General features: G+C 40.3%; 1 protein-coding gene across 28 annotated transcripts in view; it reads left to right on the top strand.

Moving 5' to 3' along the window:
• The window catches only part of LOC126298596 (uncharacterized), a 331,195-nt gene that overhangs the window by 122,843 nt on the left and 188,546 nt on the right, over positions 1 to 19,806 (top strand). For 17 of the 28 annotated variants that reach the window (XM_049989996.1, XM_049989992.1, XM_049989983.1 and 14 more), the window contains 4 exons: positions 4,988 to 5,062; positions 5,687 to 5,761; positions 5,881 to 5,955; positions 6,069 to 6,143. In XM_049989996.1, the coding sequence (XP_049845953.1) occupies positions 4,988 to 5,062; positions 5,687 to 5,761; positions 5,881 to 5,955; positions 6,069 to 6,143 (300 nt within the window). The remainder of the gene's footprint in view (positions 1 to 4,987; positions 5,063 to 5,686; positions 5,762 to 5,880; positions 5,956 to 6,068; positions 6,144 to 19,806) is intronic. The other 11 variants (XM_049989972.1, XM_049989973.1, XM_049989971.1 and 8 more) reach the window with 11 other exon arrangements.

The following is a 19,806-nucleotide window of genomic DNA, read 5'->3' as shown; positions in this document are numbered from 1 at the left end:
CAGCAGATGTGAACGTCTCCCAGTTAGCAGCAACATGTTAATGTGGAAACACTTATATAGGAGCAAAATCCACTTCCCAAATTAATGGTACAATTATATATGGAGATAGTAACTGTTCTCGAAAGAACAGATACCATTGATGACTGTGCAGCTTCTCTAGAATAAATGATAATTAATCGAAACCCCTCAGCTGCCGAAAAATGATGTTGATATACCTCAATGGGGACAGCTGAAAGTGTGTGCCCTGACTGGGAGTGGAACCCGGGATCTCCTACTTACTCGGCAGACGCTCTATCCATCTGAGCAACCGAGGACACAGATGAATAGCGTGACTGCAGTGACTTATCCCTTGCACGCTTCCCATGAGACCCACATTCCCAACTGTCCACAGTTGACAAATGTAATGTTCCTAATAGATATTTGCCCTTCTACTCATTACACACACCAACTAATGTGACGATTCCCATAAGAGTTCAGACAACCTGTGCCCATTCGCACGGACGGAGGTCAATGGCCAGGTAGCTTGTGTAGTGGCTAGTGGTGCTGCCTCTGGATCAAGGGGTCTCGAGTTTGATTCCCAGCTGGGTCGGGGATTTTCTCTGCCCAGGGATTGGGTGTTTCTGTTGTCCTCATCATATCATTATCAATGGGAAAGTGGCGAGACTGGGCAGTGAAAAGATAAGGCATTTGTACGGGCACTGATAATCACGCACAAACCAAATATAAGCAAAAATAGTTCTTCAACACTCTCTCTGTCAGCCGATGAGAAGAACATTGATGTGCACAGAAGTCAGCTTTAGCAGTGTGAGAAGAATTTGAAATTTTCTCTCCCTCTTAGCCAGAATGTATTTCACCCTCTTGTCTTCCAGTCCAGGCCTCCTTTTCCAGCTCAGTTCTTACCCACTGGTAATTAATTTATTTCTATGTGTGTATGTACTTACCTTGAATTTTTGGTTTCTTGTTTAGTTTCTACCATTAAGTGTATGTGTTTATTTACTTTCTAATTTTGTTCCTAATCCACAGCAGTTGCAGATATCCGCTCGTCTCCATTTAAAAGAACAGTTACTGTGAGGAGAGAGCCTGATGATGTGACAGATGCTAAGTTGTATAGCTGAAATTGTTTGATGATCTGCAGTTATCACTGGTAACAGACAAGGTGCAAGCTCGTTGCTCACCTTGCCCACAATCCCAATTCCCCAAAGTACCCTGCACCACCTAGATCTCCCCACTCACCACACACCTTGCTTTCCCCATTCCACCCCATACGCCACACTCCAAACTTTCTCCATCCCACCCCACCGACACCTGGCCCACACCACCTAGACACTCTGTTTCATGTCATCTCTGCATTGGTTATATTAGTTTAACCCAGAGTTTTATTTTATGTTACCAAACCATCCCCATGTTCTGGTTGCGGAGTCTTACAGACAGTAGCGCACATCGTGGTGGAATGCCCCTTTCCTCTGGAGCTCTGTGCTAAGCATGATCTTTTGGGTTGTTTGCTTCTAATATTGACAATATTGGCAATTGAACTTGTTCTCAGTGTTCTTCATGAAAGTGGTTTTTATTCTCAGATATAATATTTTAAACTACCTTCAGGGTGAATCTGATGTGTCTGAGGTTGGAGCACATCTGCTCCTGTGCTGGATTTGGAGGACCTTTGACACTACCTCCTTTACCAGCTGCCTTGGTCATACCTCTTTAACCCAGTTTTAATTGATTTTAAATGCATTTAACTGCTTCTTTCTCTTGCACCATATTTTCTGTTTATCATCTGCTTGATCAGTGTATCAGCCAGACCTATGTATTTTTACTTCTCCTAAAATTATTTCTCAGCTTTCGCACCAATATTGCTTTCAAAGCCTGAATATTATCACTCCTACATACTTTCATAATTCGATCTAAATTCTAGTTGACATAACTAACTATAGATGAATTCTCTCTGTACCAAGGGTCTGATGATTTTGCTGTTTGGTCCCCTATAACTCTGTCCTTTGATTCATTCACTCTCTCACTTTCCATGCATGTATACTCACACTCGTTTTGTTCCTGCCCTGTTAGCCAGAATACATTTCACCCTCTTGTCCTACAGTCCCGGCCTCTTTTTCCAATCTCACTTCTGGCCCACTATTACTTACATCTACATAAATACTGTGCAGGCCACCTGACGGTGTGTGGCGGAGGGTACCTTGAGTACCTCTATTGGTTCTTTCTTCTATTCCAGTCTCGTATTGTTCATGGAAAGAAAGATTGTCGGTATGCCTCTGTGTGGGCTCTAATCTCTCTGATTTTATACTCGTGGTCTCTTCGCTTGATATACATAGGTGGGAGCAATATACTGCTTGACTCCTCAGTGAAGGTATGTTCTCAAAACTTCAACAAAAGCCCGTACCAAGCTACCAAGCATCTCTCTTGCAGAGTCTTCCACTGGAGTTTATCTGTCATCTCCGTAATGCTTTTCTGATTACTAAATGATCCTGTAACGAAGTGCACTGCTCTCCATTGGATCTTTTCTCTCTCTTCTATCAACCCTATCTGGTACGGATCCCACACCGGTGGGCAGTATTCAAGCAGTGTGCAAACAAGTGTACTGTAACCTACTTCCTTTGTTTTCGGACTGCATTTCCTTAGGATTGTTCCAGTGAATCTCAGTCTGGCATCTGCTTTACCAACTATTAATTTTATATCGTGATTCCATTTTAAATCACTCCTAATGCCTACTCCCAGATAATTTATCGAATTAACTGTTCCCAGTTGCTGACCTGCTATATTGTAGCTAAATGATAAAGGATCATTCTTTCTATGTATTCGCAGCACATTACACTTGTCTACATTGAGATTCAATTGCCATTCCCTGCACCATGCGTTAATTTGTTGCAAATCCTCCTGCATTTCAGTACAATTTTCCATTGTTACAACCTCTTGATATACTACAGCATCACTCGAAAATAGCCTCAGAGAACTTCTGATGTTATCCACAAGGTCATTTATATATATTGTGAATAGCAACGGTCCTATGACAATCCCCTACGGCCCTCCTGAAATCACTCTTACTTCGGAAGACTTCGCTCCATTGAGAATGACATGCTGCGTTACGTTACCTAGGAACTTTTCAATCCAATCACACAATTGGTCTGATAGTCCTTATGCTCTTACTTTGTTCATTAAACAACTGTGGGGAACTGTATCAAATGCCTTGCCTAAGTCAAGAAACAAGACATGTACCTGGGAACCCGTGTCTACGGCTCTCTGGGTCTCGTGGATGAATAGCACGAGCTGGATTTCACACGATCATCTTTTTTGAAACCAATGCTAATTCTTGCAGAGTAGATTTCTAGTCTCTAGAAAAGTCACTATACTCGAACATAATACGTGTTCCAAAATTCTACAACTGATCGACGTTAGAGATATAGGTCTATAGTTCTGCACATCTGTTCGACGTCCCTTCTTGAATACGGGATGACCTGTGCCCTTTTTCAGTCTGGGGATGACCTGTGCCCTTTTTCAATCTTTTGGAATTCTACACTCTTCTAGAGACCTACGGTACACCGCTGCAAGAAGGGAGGGCAAGTTCCTTTGCGTACTCTGTGTAAAATCAACCGGTATCCCATCAGGTCCAGTGGCCTTTCCTCTTTTGAGCGATTTTAATTTATTTTCGTATGTGTATGTAGTTACCTTTGTACTGTTGGTTTCTTGATAAGTTTCTACCATGAATTGTCTCTGTATATTTCATTTCCAGTTTTGTTCCAAATCCACAGGAGTTCCAGATACCCACTCCTCTCCATTTAAAAGAACAGTTACTGTGAAGAGAGAGCCTGAATTTGCGACAGGCAGTAAGTTGTATAGCTGAAATTATTTGATGACCTGCACTTATCAGTGCTAACAGGCAACATGCATGCTCATTGCTCACCCTGCCCCCAACCCCAATTTCCCAAAGCACCCCTACACCATACCCACCTAGAACTCTCCACACACCACACAACTTCCCCACCCATCCCATCTCACCCCACCCCACATGCTTAACACCTAACTTCCTCCATACCACCCCATACTACCTAGCTGTCCCTAACCTACCCCACACAGCCTTTCCATCCCTGGCCCAGTCGTTCTGTCCCTGGCCCACACTGCCCAGCAGTCCTGTACAGTGCCTGCCTTGCTCGCCCAGCCATCCCATCTGTGGCCCACACCGACCAGTCATCTTGTCCATGACCCACACCACCCAGCGGTGCCGTTGTCGGCCTACGTTGCCCTGCTGTCCCCTTACAGCTTTGCCATCCCACTCTGCCCTGCCCCCAATATCCCAGCTCAACCTCCCTGCATCTAATTAACCAGGCCACACTCTATGCTTCGCCCTGACCTTGCAATTCGTCCCTGCCCCCACTTTCCCATACCACCCATGCCTCCTGTGCCCCAGTTTCCCTTCCCACCCTTGCCTCATTTGCCCCCAATAACCTTTCCTGCCACCGCTTGGCCTCCCACCCACTCTGTCCCTTCATGCTACTCCCACCAATGCTGTCCCGTCATGCTACCTCTAGCCCTGCCCTTCCCCAAGAACCAGCCTGGGTCAACTCTTGCCCCACCCTCCCACACTGCCCTGCCCATGCCACCACTCTCCCAGCCCACCCCACTCTCACACTCTTCTTTTTCTCTCGATCCACAGATCAGGTCTCTCTATCTACTCCATTTTTCCTCATTCTTCATATCCCCTTTCATTCTCCACTTTTCCCTGTACTTGCCAATTCTGTTCTATTTCCTCCCACTCTTCAGGCATATCCTCCCACTTCCACATTCTCCCATCTCCCTTTTGGCTGAAACGTGTTTCACCCTCTTATCCTTCTCTCTGGGCTTCTTTTGCTCGCTTCTGGTCCACTATTATTTCGTTACTTCTCAAGTGTGTTTGTATTTTCCTTGTACTCTTGGTTTCTTATTCAGTTTCTGTGAAGTGAATGTGTCTATTGCTTTACTAATTTTTTTTACGAATTTTTAGGTTCTGTAGACATCCGCTCGTCTCCATTTACAAGATCAGTTAGTGTGACGAGAGAGACTGAAGCTATGATACTCAGTAAGTTGTACACTTGAAATAATTTGGTAATGTGATTATTATTCAAGTAGACAAGGTGCTAGCGCATTGCATCTAGTGTTATTAAACCTGTTCAGAATTTCTGAAATTTCATTATTAAGATCACATTAGTCAAGCGACATAAAATAAAATAACTTTCATCTCAGGAGAAATCCTTCGTTGTTGTTGGAACAACTCATGAAATTGGTACTAGCTATTTTTTAATTATGTGTCTGTGGAAATTATGAAGCTGAAATACTACATATGTGTGTGGGAAAGCACTCCGCACATATAATCTTTATAGCAATTGCGTGTCATTTTGAAATGAGCATGGTGAATTTATAAATAGAATCTTTACCAGTAAAATGTTATGATTGTCTTTGTCTTCTTGCCTGCCCCTTCACCCTTCCTTTTTTCTTCCTCATCTCTTCTCCTTTCATCCCTCCTGTCCCTTTGTCCTAAAATGCATTCTACCTTCCTTTTTGTACTCATTTCACCACACAACGAGATAGCTCAGACATATATATATATATATATATATATTTTAAGTAGATCTCTCTGTTATGTTTATTTGTTTAGAAAGAGTTCAACATTTGCAGTGTTTAAAATTTTGTTACATATCCACAGATACTGGAGATGTCCGCCAACCACCATCTAGGGCATCAGTTAGTGTTACAGCACAGACTGAAGATATAAAAGGTGGTAAGTTGTGTTCATATATATATATATATATATATATTAAGTAGATCTCTCTGTTATGTTTATTTGTTTAGAAAGAGTTCAACATTTGCAGTGTTTAAAATTTTGTTACATATCCACAGATACTGGAGATGTCCGCCAACCACCATCTAGGGCATCAGTTAGTGTTACAGCACAGACTGAAGATATAAAAGGTGGTAAGTTGTGTTCATATATATATATATATTTTAAGTAGATCTCTCTGTTATGTTTATTTGTTTAGAAAGAGTTCAACATTTGCAGTGTTTAAAATTTTGTTACATATCCACAGATACTGGAGATGTCCGCCAACCACCATCTAGGGCATCAGTTAGTGTTACAGCACAGACTGAAGATATAAAAGGTGGTAAGTTGTGTTCTTGAAATTAGTTGTTGATCTTTAATTTTTGCTTTGTTTAAAGACACAATGTATTTTTAAACCTAAAGCAAGAAATGCATTGGTTTTGACATGTAAAATAATCTTTTGTAATGCATGTATAGTCCCAGCTCATATCTTAAGAATGAGCATTTAGTGGAAATCATGATATTCTCTTAACACGAAATGTTATTAAAAATTACTCATTTGGTATCACTAGAACAGCTTTGCTTAATTGATAATAATCAAAATTAGTTTCATTATTATTTTATACTGTTTTAAAGACATTTCTAATTTGTGTTCAATTTGTGATACATAAATTATAGAATAAACTACGAGAGTTGACTGAAAAGCAATGCCTCCACCTTCATAACTCTTAAACAGTTGGCAGCATTGGTATGTTCTGTAACCTCTTCTCTACAACTCCAGTTGGCGGGAACCCTTAGCATTGAATGGTTGTGTTGTTACAGTGTAAAGTATAGAACCCTGCGCAAACTGTTGGACAGTGTGATTTAAACAACGTGCAGTCATTGAATTCTTGACAGCAGAAGGTGTCACCCCAAACGAGATTCATCAGAGAATGAAAGCAGTTTATAGTGATTGTATTGATGTGAGTAGTGTGCGTCTTCGGGCGAGTAAGTTTAAAGATGCTGAGGTGGGAACATGCGACCTGCATGACAAATAAAGAGTTGGACGTCCTGTGACAGCAACCACCGAGTTTCACAAGCAAAATCTTGACAGATTGATTCAGGATGATCGTTGTATCACTCAGAGAGAAATTGCAAGCACAATTGGCATTTCACAAGAATGTGTGGGTCACATTATTGCTTTGCTTGGCTATCGGAAGATTTGTGTACGATTGGTACCCAAGTTGCTGACTACTGAAATGAAAGTGCACAGACTTGAAATTTCCCAGGAACTCCTCTCATGATACGAGAATGAAGGTGATGCCTTTCTCCATTCAATTGTGGCAGGAGACAAAATGTCAGTCTATGGAATATCGACACAAAGACTTGCCCCAGAAAAAGAAATTCAAGACACAGCCCTCAGCTGGAAAAATCATGACTACAGTGTTCTGGGATGCAGATGGTGTTATCCCTGTTGATTTCCTTGAATGTGGAACAACAATAAATTCAGATCATTACATCACAATGCTGTGAACTCTGAAACAACAGCTAATGAGGGTCCAAAAGGAAAAGGGAAATATTTTTCTGCAGCATGACAATGCCAAACCACACACTTCACGTGCCACCACAGGAGAACTTCAAAGACTGAGTCTCACCACCTTACGGCATCCTCCATACAGTCCAGATTTAGCACCGTCTGACTTCCATCTGTTCCCGATAATGAAAGACAATCTGTGGGGACACCATTATGTTTCTGATGAAGACGTTGAGAGAACTGTGAGACTGTAGTTGCAGAAACAAAGTGTCGACTTCGTTCGTGACGGCTCCAGAAAACTTTTCCATTGTTGGCAGAAATGTATCCAACTGGCTGGTGATTATGCGGAAAAGTGTATATTGATAATTAAAGTTTACATTCTAAGGATTATTTCTGCGATTGATTTATTAAACTATTCCCATCCAAACCTAATTAATGAAGATGGATGAATTACTTTTCATTCAACCCTCATATGTTTATATAGGCTGCTCCTGCTTATCACTAGATCAGATAAAAAATATTGGAGAGGTCAGTGATCATTCATGACATTCACAACCAGTGTTGTCTAGATTGCATATTAATCAATCTTAGTATGACCCCTTTCAACATACTTCAGATCAGAAAAAAATAAAGGGTTCATAAGGAGCACTTTAAATAAGCTGATGTTCAAGCTGGTTATCAGAAACTTCCAAAATCTGGAGATATAGCAAAGCAAACAAAGATGGACAGTGTGTATCTCGTCAAACATAATGGTAAGTGTCAAACCGAGCTCTGTGACAGGTGACTATTGAGAGGTTGTCGTGAGGCGTTGCTTCAGCTAAGTATGGACTGACATACTGATAGAACATTAAACAGGTGTAGTCGTAAAATGAAACATTACAAAGCATTTATGAATTAAAAAACACAAGAACTTACTCTCTCCATATACAAAATATGAAGTATCAAATGTGTTTACACATTAAGGTGTTCGGTAGGTCTCTTGTCTCCATTATTATTGTGAAGATAAAAATATAATCCTTACAGACACTGTATAGAATACAGATAACATAACAGATGCTTGGAAAGCCATTTGTGTTAGATTACATTTGTTAAAAAATTGGGTGATAAAAAAGAGAACAGGGCAGCACCAGTAGACAGTCCCCCTCTGTAGTTACAATACAACCGTCTAGTCAAACAAACTCTGATTGGACTGTGCTCTCATTAAAAAGAGAGAGATAGACTGTTAGAGAGAGAGAGAGAGAGAGAGAGAGAGATAGAGAGAGAGAGAGAGAGAGAGAGAGAGAGAGAGAGAGAGAATGACTTTGGTATTTGATTTTTGGCAAGTGTGCTTTTTTAGAACAAGGAGATTCATTGCTTTGCGATTCGGAACTTTCCATTTTTGTCTCTGGGTCGTACCCATATACCTAAGTTTTCTCTATGGTTACAATTGTGGACATGAAGCTCGGATCTGAATGAAGACGATCCTTCAAACTGTGTGCAGACTGACACACGATTTTCCTTCTATTCATCACTCAAAAGTCTGGAAACAAATTTTACACTTACTCATCACATTTGCAAATTATCAGTTAAAGTGCTTTGCATGGACCTGTACAAGATTCTAAGTTTTTTGGTAAGCTCTGGAATAGTTATTAGCCTGTTTGAACGAACAATTTTTGCCACTTTTTACACGTTTTCTTCTGTTTTTGAGATTGATGGATATCCTCAATGTTGCTCATCTTTTACCGACTCATTTGTGTATTTAAATAGGTCATATCACTGGCAAACTGTCTTGAGTTACAGTATTATTGCCATACAATACTTTCAACAATTCATGTATTTCTTTGACCCTTCCTTGAAAATTGAAACATAACTTAATGTTCACAAATTGTTTGAAATCCATGATGTGCACCAGACACGGTAAACACAACCTCATTCTAGCTTCTCTGGGTGCTGACTGACAACTTGACGCTGTCTATCTCAGTGGATCAGACTAGCAGAGAAATTACATAAAATGGCTGTAGTGTCAACTGTGGCTGCTAAAAAGAAATACATTCACCATATTTTTTCTGCCGGCCTTTTATGTGTTGTTTTATTACTTTGGAGTCATGGTGTGTCTATGTTACCATCTAGTAGATAAAAACAAAACATTATTTTAGAGTATGGCTCTGTGGAGATCTGTGAGTGAAGATTGAACATAAATGTAAATGTGAAAGTAAAATAACTAAAGTAGAATACCTCCAGTGGTCACAGACTCCATTCTCTATCATGATACATCACATATAAACCATCTCAGTTTGTGAATACTGGGTTCAGAGATGATGTCATCATCATCATCATCATTTTAAGACTGATTGTGCTTTTCAGTGTTCAGTCTGGAGCATAGCCCCCTTATAAAATTCCTCCATGATCCCCTATTCAGTGCTAACATTGATGCTTCTTCTGATGTTAAACCTACTACTTCAAAATCATTCTTAACCGAATCCAGGTACCTTCTCCTTGGTCTGCCCCGACTCCTCCTACCCTCTACTGCTGAACCCATGATGTCTAGAAACAAATATGTGCAAAGAATGTATGAGGTGTGTTCAAAAAGTATTGGGAATTTTCATTTTTTTGGAAGTAAATTGTTTTATTTGTCTGTATTGATGTTACCTCCTTCAGAGTAGTCTGAATCAGATATTACACATGTATGCCAGTGCTTCTCCAATCCCTGAAACGCTTCTGCAGTTCGATCTTTGGGATAGTACTTAGCTGTTTCAGCAATGTGGTTTTTATCCCATCTATGCTTGTAAAATGACGGCCCTTTAAGATTGTCTTTACTTTTTGGAAACAGAAAAAAAATTGCTGGGGCCAATATCTTTCAAATGTGAAGACTGCTTCATCATTACAGTGTTGTTTCTTGCCAAAAATTCACGAACAAGCAATGAAATGAAGTGAACATTAATGAACAGTTGCATTTGGCAGTAATTTTGGTATTACATATTTCATATCCACAACATCTGAAAAGACTTCATGGCATGAGCCAATTGAGCCAGTTAATACACCATCATCAGCAACTTCTCCGATTGTTATTCGGCACTCGTTCATACTCATTTCTTTCACTTTTGCAACATTTGCATTGGTTGTTGCTGTTGTGCGGGGGTGTCCAAAACACTTGTTGTCTTCAGTGTCATCAGTGCCTTCATGGCCATCTTGGAAATGCTTACACCACTTGTAAACCCTTGTTTTACTATAGCAGATCCACCAAAAGCAATATTCAACATTTCTAATTTTTTTTACATTTTCCCCATTTTTATAGCAAAATTCTCGAATCCAGTTTTAAAACAAATCAATAATTGACACTTGCAACCCCACATATGTAACCTTTTTGACAACTAATGACGTACTAGACATCTAGTATAGCTACCATTTTATGGGTACATTTCAGACATGTTTACCAAAACAGCAACGAAACATCTGACTAATACAACCCTAAAATTAAAAAATATTACCAATGCTGTTTTAATGCGCCTGTTATAACAAAACAAAGGACTATTTCAGAGCAAGTCTTAAAGCATTTTAGAAATCTTTGGTTGTGTAGATGAATAGATGTGTTGGTGTAAATATCTCCAGAGGGAAACACATTTTTTTGTGTCAGGTTCTTATAGCATAGTACTTCGTACACATTTATATAATCAGGTGACATGCTGAAAACAATTTGTGTAATGATTACGTTGCAAACAGTGGCAAAATTGTACATAAATAACAGTTTACTTTAATTACTATGTTACATTGTGTGTGTGTGTGTGGGGGGGGGGGGGGGGAGATGTCTGGGATTCAGAGAGAGAGGATGAAAGGAGTGACAGAAGGAAAGAAAAGACTTTTGGTATGCCAAAGCAGTGGGTTGTTAAGATTAAATCTGTTGCATATTATAGCTGAGTAAAAGTTGAAGTACTACATTGATTACCAAGCAAGGTGGCGCAGTGGTTAGCACAATGGAATTGCATTTGGGAGGATGATGGTTCAAGCCCCACGTCTGGCTATCGTGATTTATGTTTTCTGTGATTTCCCTAAATAGCTTCTGGCAAATGCTGGGAAGGTTCTTTTAAAAGGCCACAGCCGACTTCCTTCCCCATTCTTTCCTAATCTGATGGGACCGATGGCCTCACTTTTTGGTCCCCTCTCCAAATCAACCAACCAACCAGTATGAGATTTTCACTCTGCAGAGGAGTGTGTACTGATATGAAACTACCTGGAAGATTAAAACTGTGTGCTGGACCGAGACTCGAACGTGCCTTTCACGAGCAAGTACTCTACCATATGAGCTACCCAAGCATGACTCGCGATCCGTCCTCACAGCTTCAATTCTGCCAGTACCTCATCTCCTACCTTCCAAACTTCACAGAAGCTCTTCTGCGAACCTTGCAGAACTAGCACTCCTGGAAGAAAGGATATTGCAGATACATGGCTTAGCCACAGCCCGGGGGACGTTTTCAGAATGAGTTTTTCGCTCTGCAGTGGAGTGTGTGCTGATGTTAGTATCCTTTCTTCCAGGAGTGCTAGTTCTGCAAGGTTCACAGACGAGCTTCTGTGAAGTTTGGAAGGTAGGAGATGAGGTACTGGAAGAATTGAAGCTGTGAGGACAGGTTGCGAGTCGTGCTTGGGTAGCTCAGATGGTAGAACACTTGCCTGCGAAAGGGAAAGGTCCCAAGTTCGAGTTTCGGTGCGGCACACAGTTTTAATCTACCGGGAAGTTTCAACCAACCAATACATTGATTATGGTTTAAAATAATATATGCCTATCTGTGTACTGACAGGTGATACAAACTGTTGGTATGATGGGTCTGTTTTGCAAGTCAGGCTATTCCATTGTTCATTTAAAAAATATCATGGAAACATGTAAATAACTAATTTATGGTAATTGTAGGTTTGAATGTTTACGAATGAAACAGTTGCAGTCCAAACATTCAATTTTGTACACACTTGTGTAGTGGGTTTCTTTGTGTTGCTGTTATAAGTTACTCACTGGCCAGTCTTGCTGTCAGTAATGAAAGATACATTTAGGACTTTTGATTTGAAGACAGTACAAATCTGATGTGAAATACTACCCAGAAATGGGATTGTATGGAAGATCGTTCTTTGTGTTTGCATTTTGTGCTTTAATTGTTGGGCTATTATAGCTATTTGCAGTGGCTATTTGTTGTATTATTTCCATTTCTTGTTTGTAATTAACTTCAGAGAGTGGTAGTTCGACTGCTCCATTGACCATGTACTGGAATGCTACTATTTTGTGGGCTTTGGGGTGACGAGAGGTTTTGTGAATGGTAGTCTGTGTCATGATAGGTTTTTGATAAATTTCAAGTTGTTGTATTATCTATTATTCTAATGGTCAAGTCTAGAAAGTTTATGGTGTCACCTACTTGGTGTTCAACTATGAACTTTACATTTTCATGGAAGCTATTTAATAATTGGTTAAGTCATTGATATCATTTTCTGTGCCTTTGGTTAAAATGATGACATCATCTACATATCTGAGGGTGTGGTACTAGAAATTTCATTTGTTTGCGTACTTTTCATGTTTTTCACTTGTACATGAACTATGACTCGGGTTGCCAACTTTTTCAGGCAAAAATAAATACAGAAAGAAAGTTTCACACGTAGTAAGTTGTGTTCCTGAAATTAGTCGATTATTTATTATCATCACTATATGCAAACCCAAGCTGCTAATTCACTGCATCTAGTTCTTGTAAAACAGTGAAGCTTTCTAAATTTTCGCTACTGTGTGGGTGTGAAACAGAGCATGAGACAACAGGCACCACACCAGAGGATGGCCAAGCTGGATGCGTACAGCGGTCGAAGCATGTGTGGCATGAGAGAGGAATGAGAGCCACTGCAGGTGTGCATGGCCTGTAGATGGAGCACTGTATGCGGCGTGGACTTCAGACAGAGTGCTCGATGAGGCATTGATTAAAAATGGAGTGCAAAGCATCATCCTGGCTTAAATACTGGACCTGATCCACCCAAGGACCAATCTCAGGAAGCATTTGAAGAAGACATTGAGTTGACTGTCAAAATATTGTGAGAATGATGCGAATAACAGGCAGAAGACCCAATTATTCAGCGTATCGCTGGGAAAACTGGAAGAATGATGTGATAAATAACTTTATACAATACTACCAGGAGAGTAATTTCCATTAGATTGGAGCATTCGATTAACTTCATCCCTGTGCTTTCATTTCTATGAGTATTCATATGGAAAATATGAGAGTAACGAGAATGCTAAGAACCTCGACTGGCAGCCTCTGGATCAACTGCAAGCACCCTTATTGTGTGAGGCTTATTCAGGCCAGCAGTTCTCTGCTAAATGGATTTTTTTTATGTTCATAGCAAACTGTGGGGTTGAAACAATTTTTACAGCTCAAATTTGGCCTTCTGGTAGAAAGAGGAGTGCTAACACTTAACTAATAAAAAATAGCTCAAATGGACAGATCTCTTGAGGAAAACAGCTTAAGAGTGATGGTAAAGAAAGTAACAGGCCATAAAATTGCCAAAATTCATATATAGTAGTAAAGAGAGGGGGAGAGATTTCAAAAACATTCACTCTTTCTACACATGTAAAACTTTAGAAGCAATAGCCCGTCTTTGATAGGAGTCGGACAACTTCGAAACAGCTACATTGCAAATTTCAAAGCTTTTAAGTTTGAAAAAAATTGGTGAATATCCTATTGTAACAGAAATGCATAGTATCCTTAATTTCAGCATGGGGGTAGTCATCTGCCTAGATATAATGGCTATTGAATGAAAGGAAGAGTGGTGAAACGTTGGCTTCTAAGTCACAAAGAAAATTGTTAAGAGAGATTATTGGGTTATTAGAACAAAAATAAAGCATATGTTCTGACATTTAACTCCTCTGTATTACCAGAGGATATCAAAGCTTGGTTTATCTGCCCCGAAGTTAGAACATGTATGCCGAACCCTGTGAGATCCTTTAAAGACCAAAAGTTTGGATATACAACTCTTGGTTGTAACAGTGGGCTCATATATCATAGATGGTGCCAAAGGCACTTAAGGCAAATTAACCCTGTACATCTATAATGTGTGTTAGTTCTTGAGGTGATCATTACATATAAAACAATGACTGATGTGCATTAATGCCGAGAAAAGGAAAAAGCAGAAACTGAAGATCATCAGAATCCCAAATGGTGAGCCAAGAAAGTCTTTAAGGTTATATAACGTCTAGCATTCACCAAACCTTTTATTATATCAGCTGCAGAAATCAGTACCATCGGATAATTGAGCAGTGCTACTTTCCATAACTGAGCAGTGCTACTTTCCATTGCTGAAGTCAATGTTGTGGACATGATGTCACCGGAGGAACCAAAACACTCTGCTACCCTTTCTTCTAACACTTCCTGTTCACCATCATGGCAGAGGAAAAGGGGAAAAGAAAACTCTTACTGAAAGATGGTTCTCGTAATACAGTGAAATGTGAATGGGTTCAAAAAACATATGGAGGGGCTAAAATTCCTAGCACAGAAAAAGCCACTCTGCAGGAGACACAACTACAAGCACAGTTCACCTGTTCCACTCCCAACCAGCTTGCTTTAAGTAGCTGTTGTCATCCATCTGTCACTGAAAATTAATGTCTGCCCAGTACTTGCCACCATAAGACTCACTTGATAAAGATTCTATCGTAGGTCTCATTGGGCAACTCCCTAAATCATTCCTACTTGTGGGTCATTTTAATGCATGTAATATGTCTTGGGGTTCCAACAACACCTGTCCCGGGATAGAATTACTGAGAGCCCGATTGTTTCAGAAGATGTCAGTCTTCTGAAGAGAGCAACACAATTTAGCTCTGCCGTAGATTTGTTCTTTGCAACTGAATTTTTCTTCTGTTCCCTGCATCACAGATATTGTAGTGTGGCAAGTGGATATCAATACACACTCAAACTACTACTTCCCTACCTGGACACACATTCTGAATAGAAGAGAACACAAAAGAAGCCACCAAAATTGACGCTCAGCAATGCAAACTGGATTCTGTGTAATTAATTAGTAAGATTGGGACACATTGATAAAGATCATTAGCATCTGGGAATTGTGGGATCATATTGAATGCGTGATTCACCATATTGCTGAGACATCCACACCAAATACCTCAGAACACCCTAAAGCTGTCCTCTCACGGTATGTGAAAATGTATGTGGATGAGGAGATGGTGATGTCACAGTGTGGTATTCCATGTTCCACAACACTGGAAAGTGTGAAATGTAGAATCTGGCATTTCACATTTTTGTCCCATGGAGAGGAACATAGCCAATGAGAGGCATCATCATTTCCACATCACAAGCAGAATGTAGGAGTCACTGAATTTTCTGGATTTAAACTCCGTATTTGGTGTTTTTTTAGTATTGAGTATGTGGTTGAATATAAGCTGCTTCAAAGCATCAACAAATTGTGGAACTCTCAAAAACGTGTCATTTTAGGTATGATTTGTTACAATGAAAGGATACTTCATATCAGTAGTTAAAGGCTTCCTGTATTTGATGCATTTAATGTTATAATTTGTGTGCAATGAAAGTGTACTGTTTCATTGCTACAGCACAATGATGATCTGTCAAAAGTGCATGGCTTTGCTACAGTTCTCATAGTTTAGTAAAAGCTTATGGAATTTTTGGACACAGCCTTATACACAGTATATACCACATTGAGGAGCGGTGGCGATATCGAAGCTGTAGCAAAGGTTACAGTACCATGAGTGTGAAAGGTAGCACGTTTGTGTCCAGCTCCTTCCAAATCCCCCCCCCCCCCCCCCCCCCCCCTCCCTCTCCCTAAAAGGTTGAGGGGCTTTCTTATAAATGTAATAGAAAGGTTATTGGCAACAGTCAAAGTTTTTTCTTAGAAACAATGTATTAGCTGCAATTCTTGCTACATAGGCCATCGACTAGAATGTTTCCCCAGTGCATAGTAATCTTAACATGACTGACAGTCCGTGTCAGAAAGTTAACACACGTTACACACTGAAAGTTTTCGCTGTTATGAAACTGTTTGAAATACACAATGATCAGCCAGAACATTATGAGCACGTACCTAAAGCCAGTAAGTTCGACCACATCTGCACACACAGGTCACCTCATTTCTGTAAATTCCAAGGACGCCATGTCAATCACATCCCCGATGTATTCAGTAGGGTTCAGGTCTGATGAATTGGTGGCCAGCACATCAATTTGAACTCACCACCTGTGTTCTCCAAGCCACTCCATCACACTCCTGGCCTTGTGAAATGGCACATTATCTTCTTGAAAAATGCCACTGCTGTCTGGAACCATGATTGTCATGAAGGGGTGTATGTGGTCTGAAACTAACGTATGATATTCTTTGTCCATCATGGTTCCTTGCACAAGTTCCATTGGACCCACTGATGCCCACTTGAATGTACCCCAGAGCATAACGGCGCCGCCACCAACTTGTCTCTGTGCCACAGTACAGGTGTCGAGAAACTGTTCTCTTGAAAGTGACGGATTTGTGTCCTCTCATCGGCATGATGAAGAAGGTATCGGGATTCATCAGATCATGAAGTGCTCTGCCACTGTGCCAACATCCAGTCCTGGGCGAGGGTTTGGGGTGGGGGTGGTCATGTGCCCATTTCAGTCGTAGTTGCCAGTGTCATGATATTAACATTGGCACATGCACAGGTCATCGGTTGCAAAGCCTGTTATTATGAGTGTTTTGTACACAGTGTGTACAAACAAACTTGTACTTTGTCCAGCATGAAAGTCTGATGTTAGTTTTGGCATAGTTCAGCACCTGTCCTGTTTTATCAATCTGCCCAGTCTATGACAGGCGACATTTGTAAAAAGGCGTGGCCTCCAACCGCAAGATATCTGGACGTGGTTTCAGCTTTGTTTCACCACAGTACTCCTTGAACACCTGAGGAGTCGTGGATTCTTCGAAATGCTCGTGTCAAGCCTCTGCGTCATCATAACCTGCCCTTGGTCAAGCTCAGATGAATCACCCGCCTTCTCCATTCTACATATGGACAGCCCACTCACTGATACTACATGCACTGCGCATGTGTCTGACTAGCAGTCATACCTTGCCAGTTGGTGCTTCTATCGCCTGGATGGGTTTAAATCGGTAGTAGGTCGGTGGTCATAATTTTGTCACTGATCAGTGTATATACCTATCTCTTGGTTTTATGAACTGTCTTGTGTTAGTATCTTGCCGTTAGATACCTTTGCCATTGATGGTGAGCAAATCGAAAATTTGAAATCTGTGTGATGAAGTATGTTACTTCAGTGTCATGATAGTCAGTATAGCATCGAGAATATGGATATTATATATGTGCAATCTGACAATATGAGTGAGACTAACTATATTCGGTTTAAAACTGAAAATGAGATGGAGATTCAATTGAATTGACAATTACTTCTGCTAGTATGTATCTCAGATCGTTGTTCAGCATTATATATAGTGTTCCTCTATCAACTGTTCATTGTTCAAGCTATCAATCTATCAATGAGTCAAGAATCTTCTTTGCAATTTTCTTCACTATTCTTTCATAGTTGCTAATGAGTTAATGCAGCCATTTTATGCCCATCTATTTTTGTAGAGAATCTGTTAGATTTACGTGCCAGATGCAGCTGGAATAGCTACTGGAAAGCGCTGTAGTCACAAATCATGATGATGACAATGTTGGTTTGTGGGGCACTGAACATTGTGGTTGTCAGCACCCATGCAAGTTCCAAATCTTTCCATTTCCAGTCTTGACACTTCCAAAATGATAAGACAAATCATGATGCGGAACATATTTTGTGAGATGTCGCATGTTGCTTCAGAGCATGCAGCAACCATGACAGACACGACGTCTGGCATGCTTCATGATGAGAAACATGTCCCTTGTGAGGATTGCTTAAGAGGCAATGGTGGAATGGAAAATGCCGTAAGTGCAGTCAGGGACAAGTGAGTGGCACAGTGAATGTTCAGAGTGAGAATAACAGGAGAGAACCATTTAGTCTTCAAAGTTATGAAAGCACAAGCATGGTGAATAATTAAAGGAAGCAGAAAAGTGTCAAGGCAAGAGTTTTGTAAAACCATTAATCATTCCACACCAGCTCCTATAATAAGTGAGTCAATCAGATGGGTCACTGATAAAGGTAGTGCTACTCTCATCTCTGCCTCAGGACCGTGTACTGTTATGTATAGAATGTTGGGACAGCTGTGTAAACAACATGCTGTGTATGTGCAGATGGATATGTGTGCGTGTGTGTGTGTGCGCGAGTGTACACCTGTCCTTTTTTTCCCCCTAAGGGAAGTCTTTCCGCTCCCGGGATTGGAATGACTCCTTACCCTCTCCCTTAAAACCCACATACTTTCGTCTTTCCCTCTCCTTCCTGAAGAAGCAACCATCGGTTGCGAAAGCTAGTAATTCTGTGTGTGTGTTTTGTACATTGTGCCTGTCTGGCGGCGCTTTCCCGCTTGGTAAGTCTTAGAATCTTTGTTTTTAATATATTTCTCCCATGTGGAAGTTTCCCATTAACTCCCATATTGTAAGCTATGCAGATGACACGTGAATCTCATTCTACGCGAGTGAGTGTAATGAGCTGGAATCTCTTGCTACTAGTGGTGAACAGAAGTAACAAAATACTTCCGTGATCAGGGACTTAAGGTGAATGTCACCAAATCTCAACTACTGACATTTAAAACAGGCACCACAACAATATGAATACTGTGTGTAATATCTCTGCAACAGAAAATGGTAACTGTAAATTCCTGGGTGTGTATGTTGGTGGAAATTTGCGGTGGACATACCGCATTAATTTCGTATGCGGAAAAGTCATTAGTGCCATTTTTCTCCTCAGCCAGCTCGCAAAGATAGTTCCTAGCCAAGCACTGAAATTAGTATATTATGGAACACTGTACCCCTTTCCCAATTAAGGAAATGAACTATGGGGCTGTGCAGCTGATGTACATTTAAAAAGACTACTACTACTACTACTACTACTACTACTACTATAGAAAAGAGCAATATAACATATACATGGGATGGGACGCAGAGATTCATGTTGTGAAGTGATTGTGCAGCAGAAATATCTGACAATATATTCTCTGTACATCTTCAAAATAGATGTATTTTTTGTAAGTTAACCAACAGACGCTATCAAGGCAGTGATGTACATGATCACAACACTAGAACAAAGTGTAACAGAACAACGTTAAAAATGACTGATAGAAGTCCATATTATCAGTGGTTTGATTTGGTATAATAATCTACCAAACTCTCTAAGAATGCACAGGGGAAATGTTTTTAAAACAAAATTAAAATCTTTTCTAATAGAAAAATGTTTGTATTCTTTCAACTAATTTTAAGGTAGTGATTGTAACATGAGGCATTAGCATATCAGTTGTAATGTGATAAATGAAAAAAATACACACATGAAGCAACAGCTACAGAATATAGTGTTTGTAAATATAACCATAGTATTAAGTCCGACGTTTGCAAAAGCCATGATTACGATGGTTCCACACAAAGAAA

Source organism: Schistocerca gregaria, chromosome X (assembly GCF_023897955.1).
Source record: "Schistocerca gregaria isolate iqSchGreg1 chromosome X, iqSchGreg1.2, whole genome shotgun sequence".
Lineage (NCBI taxonomy): Eukaryota > Metazoa > Arthropoda > Insecta > Orthoptera > Acrididae > Schistocerca > Schistocerca gregaria.
The sequence above is the reverse complement of the archived record's forward strand: the minus strand, read 5'-3'. Positions and strand labels throughout refer to the sequence as shown.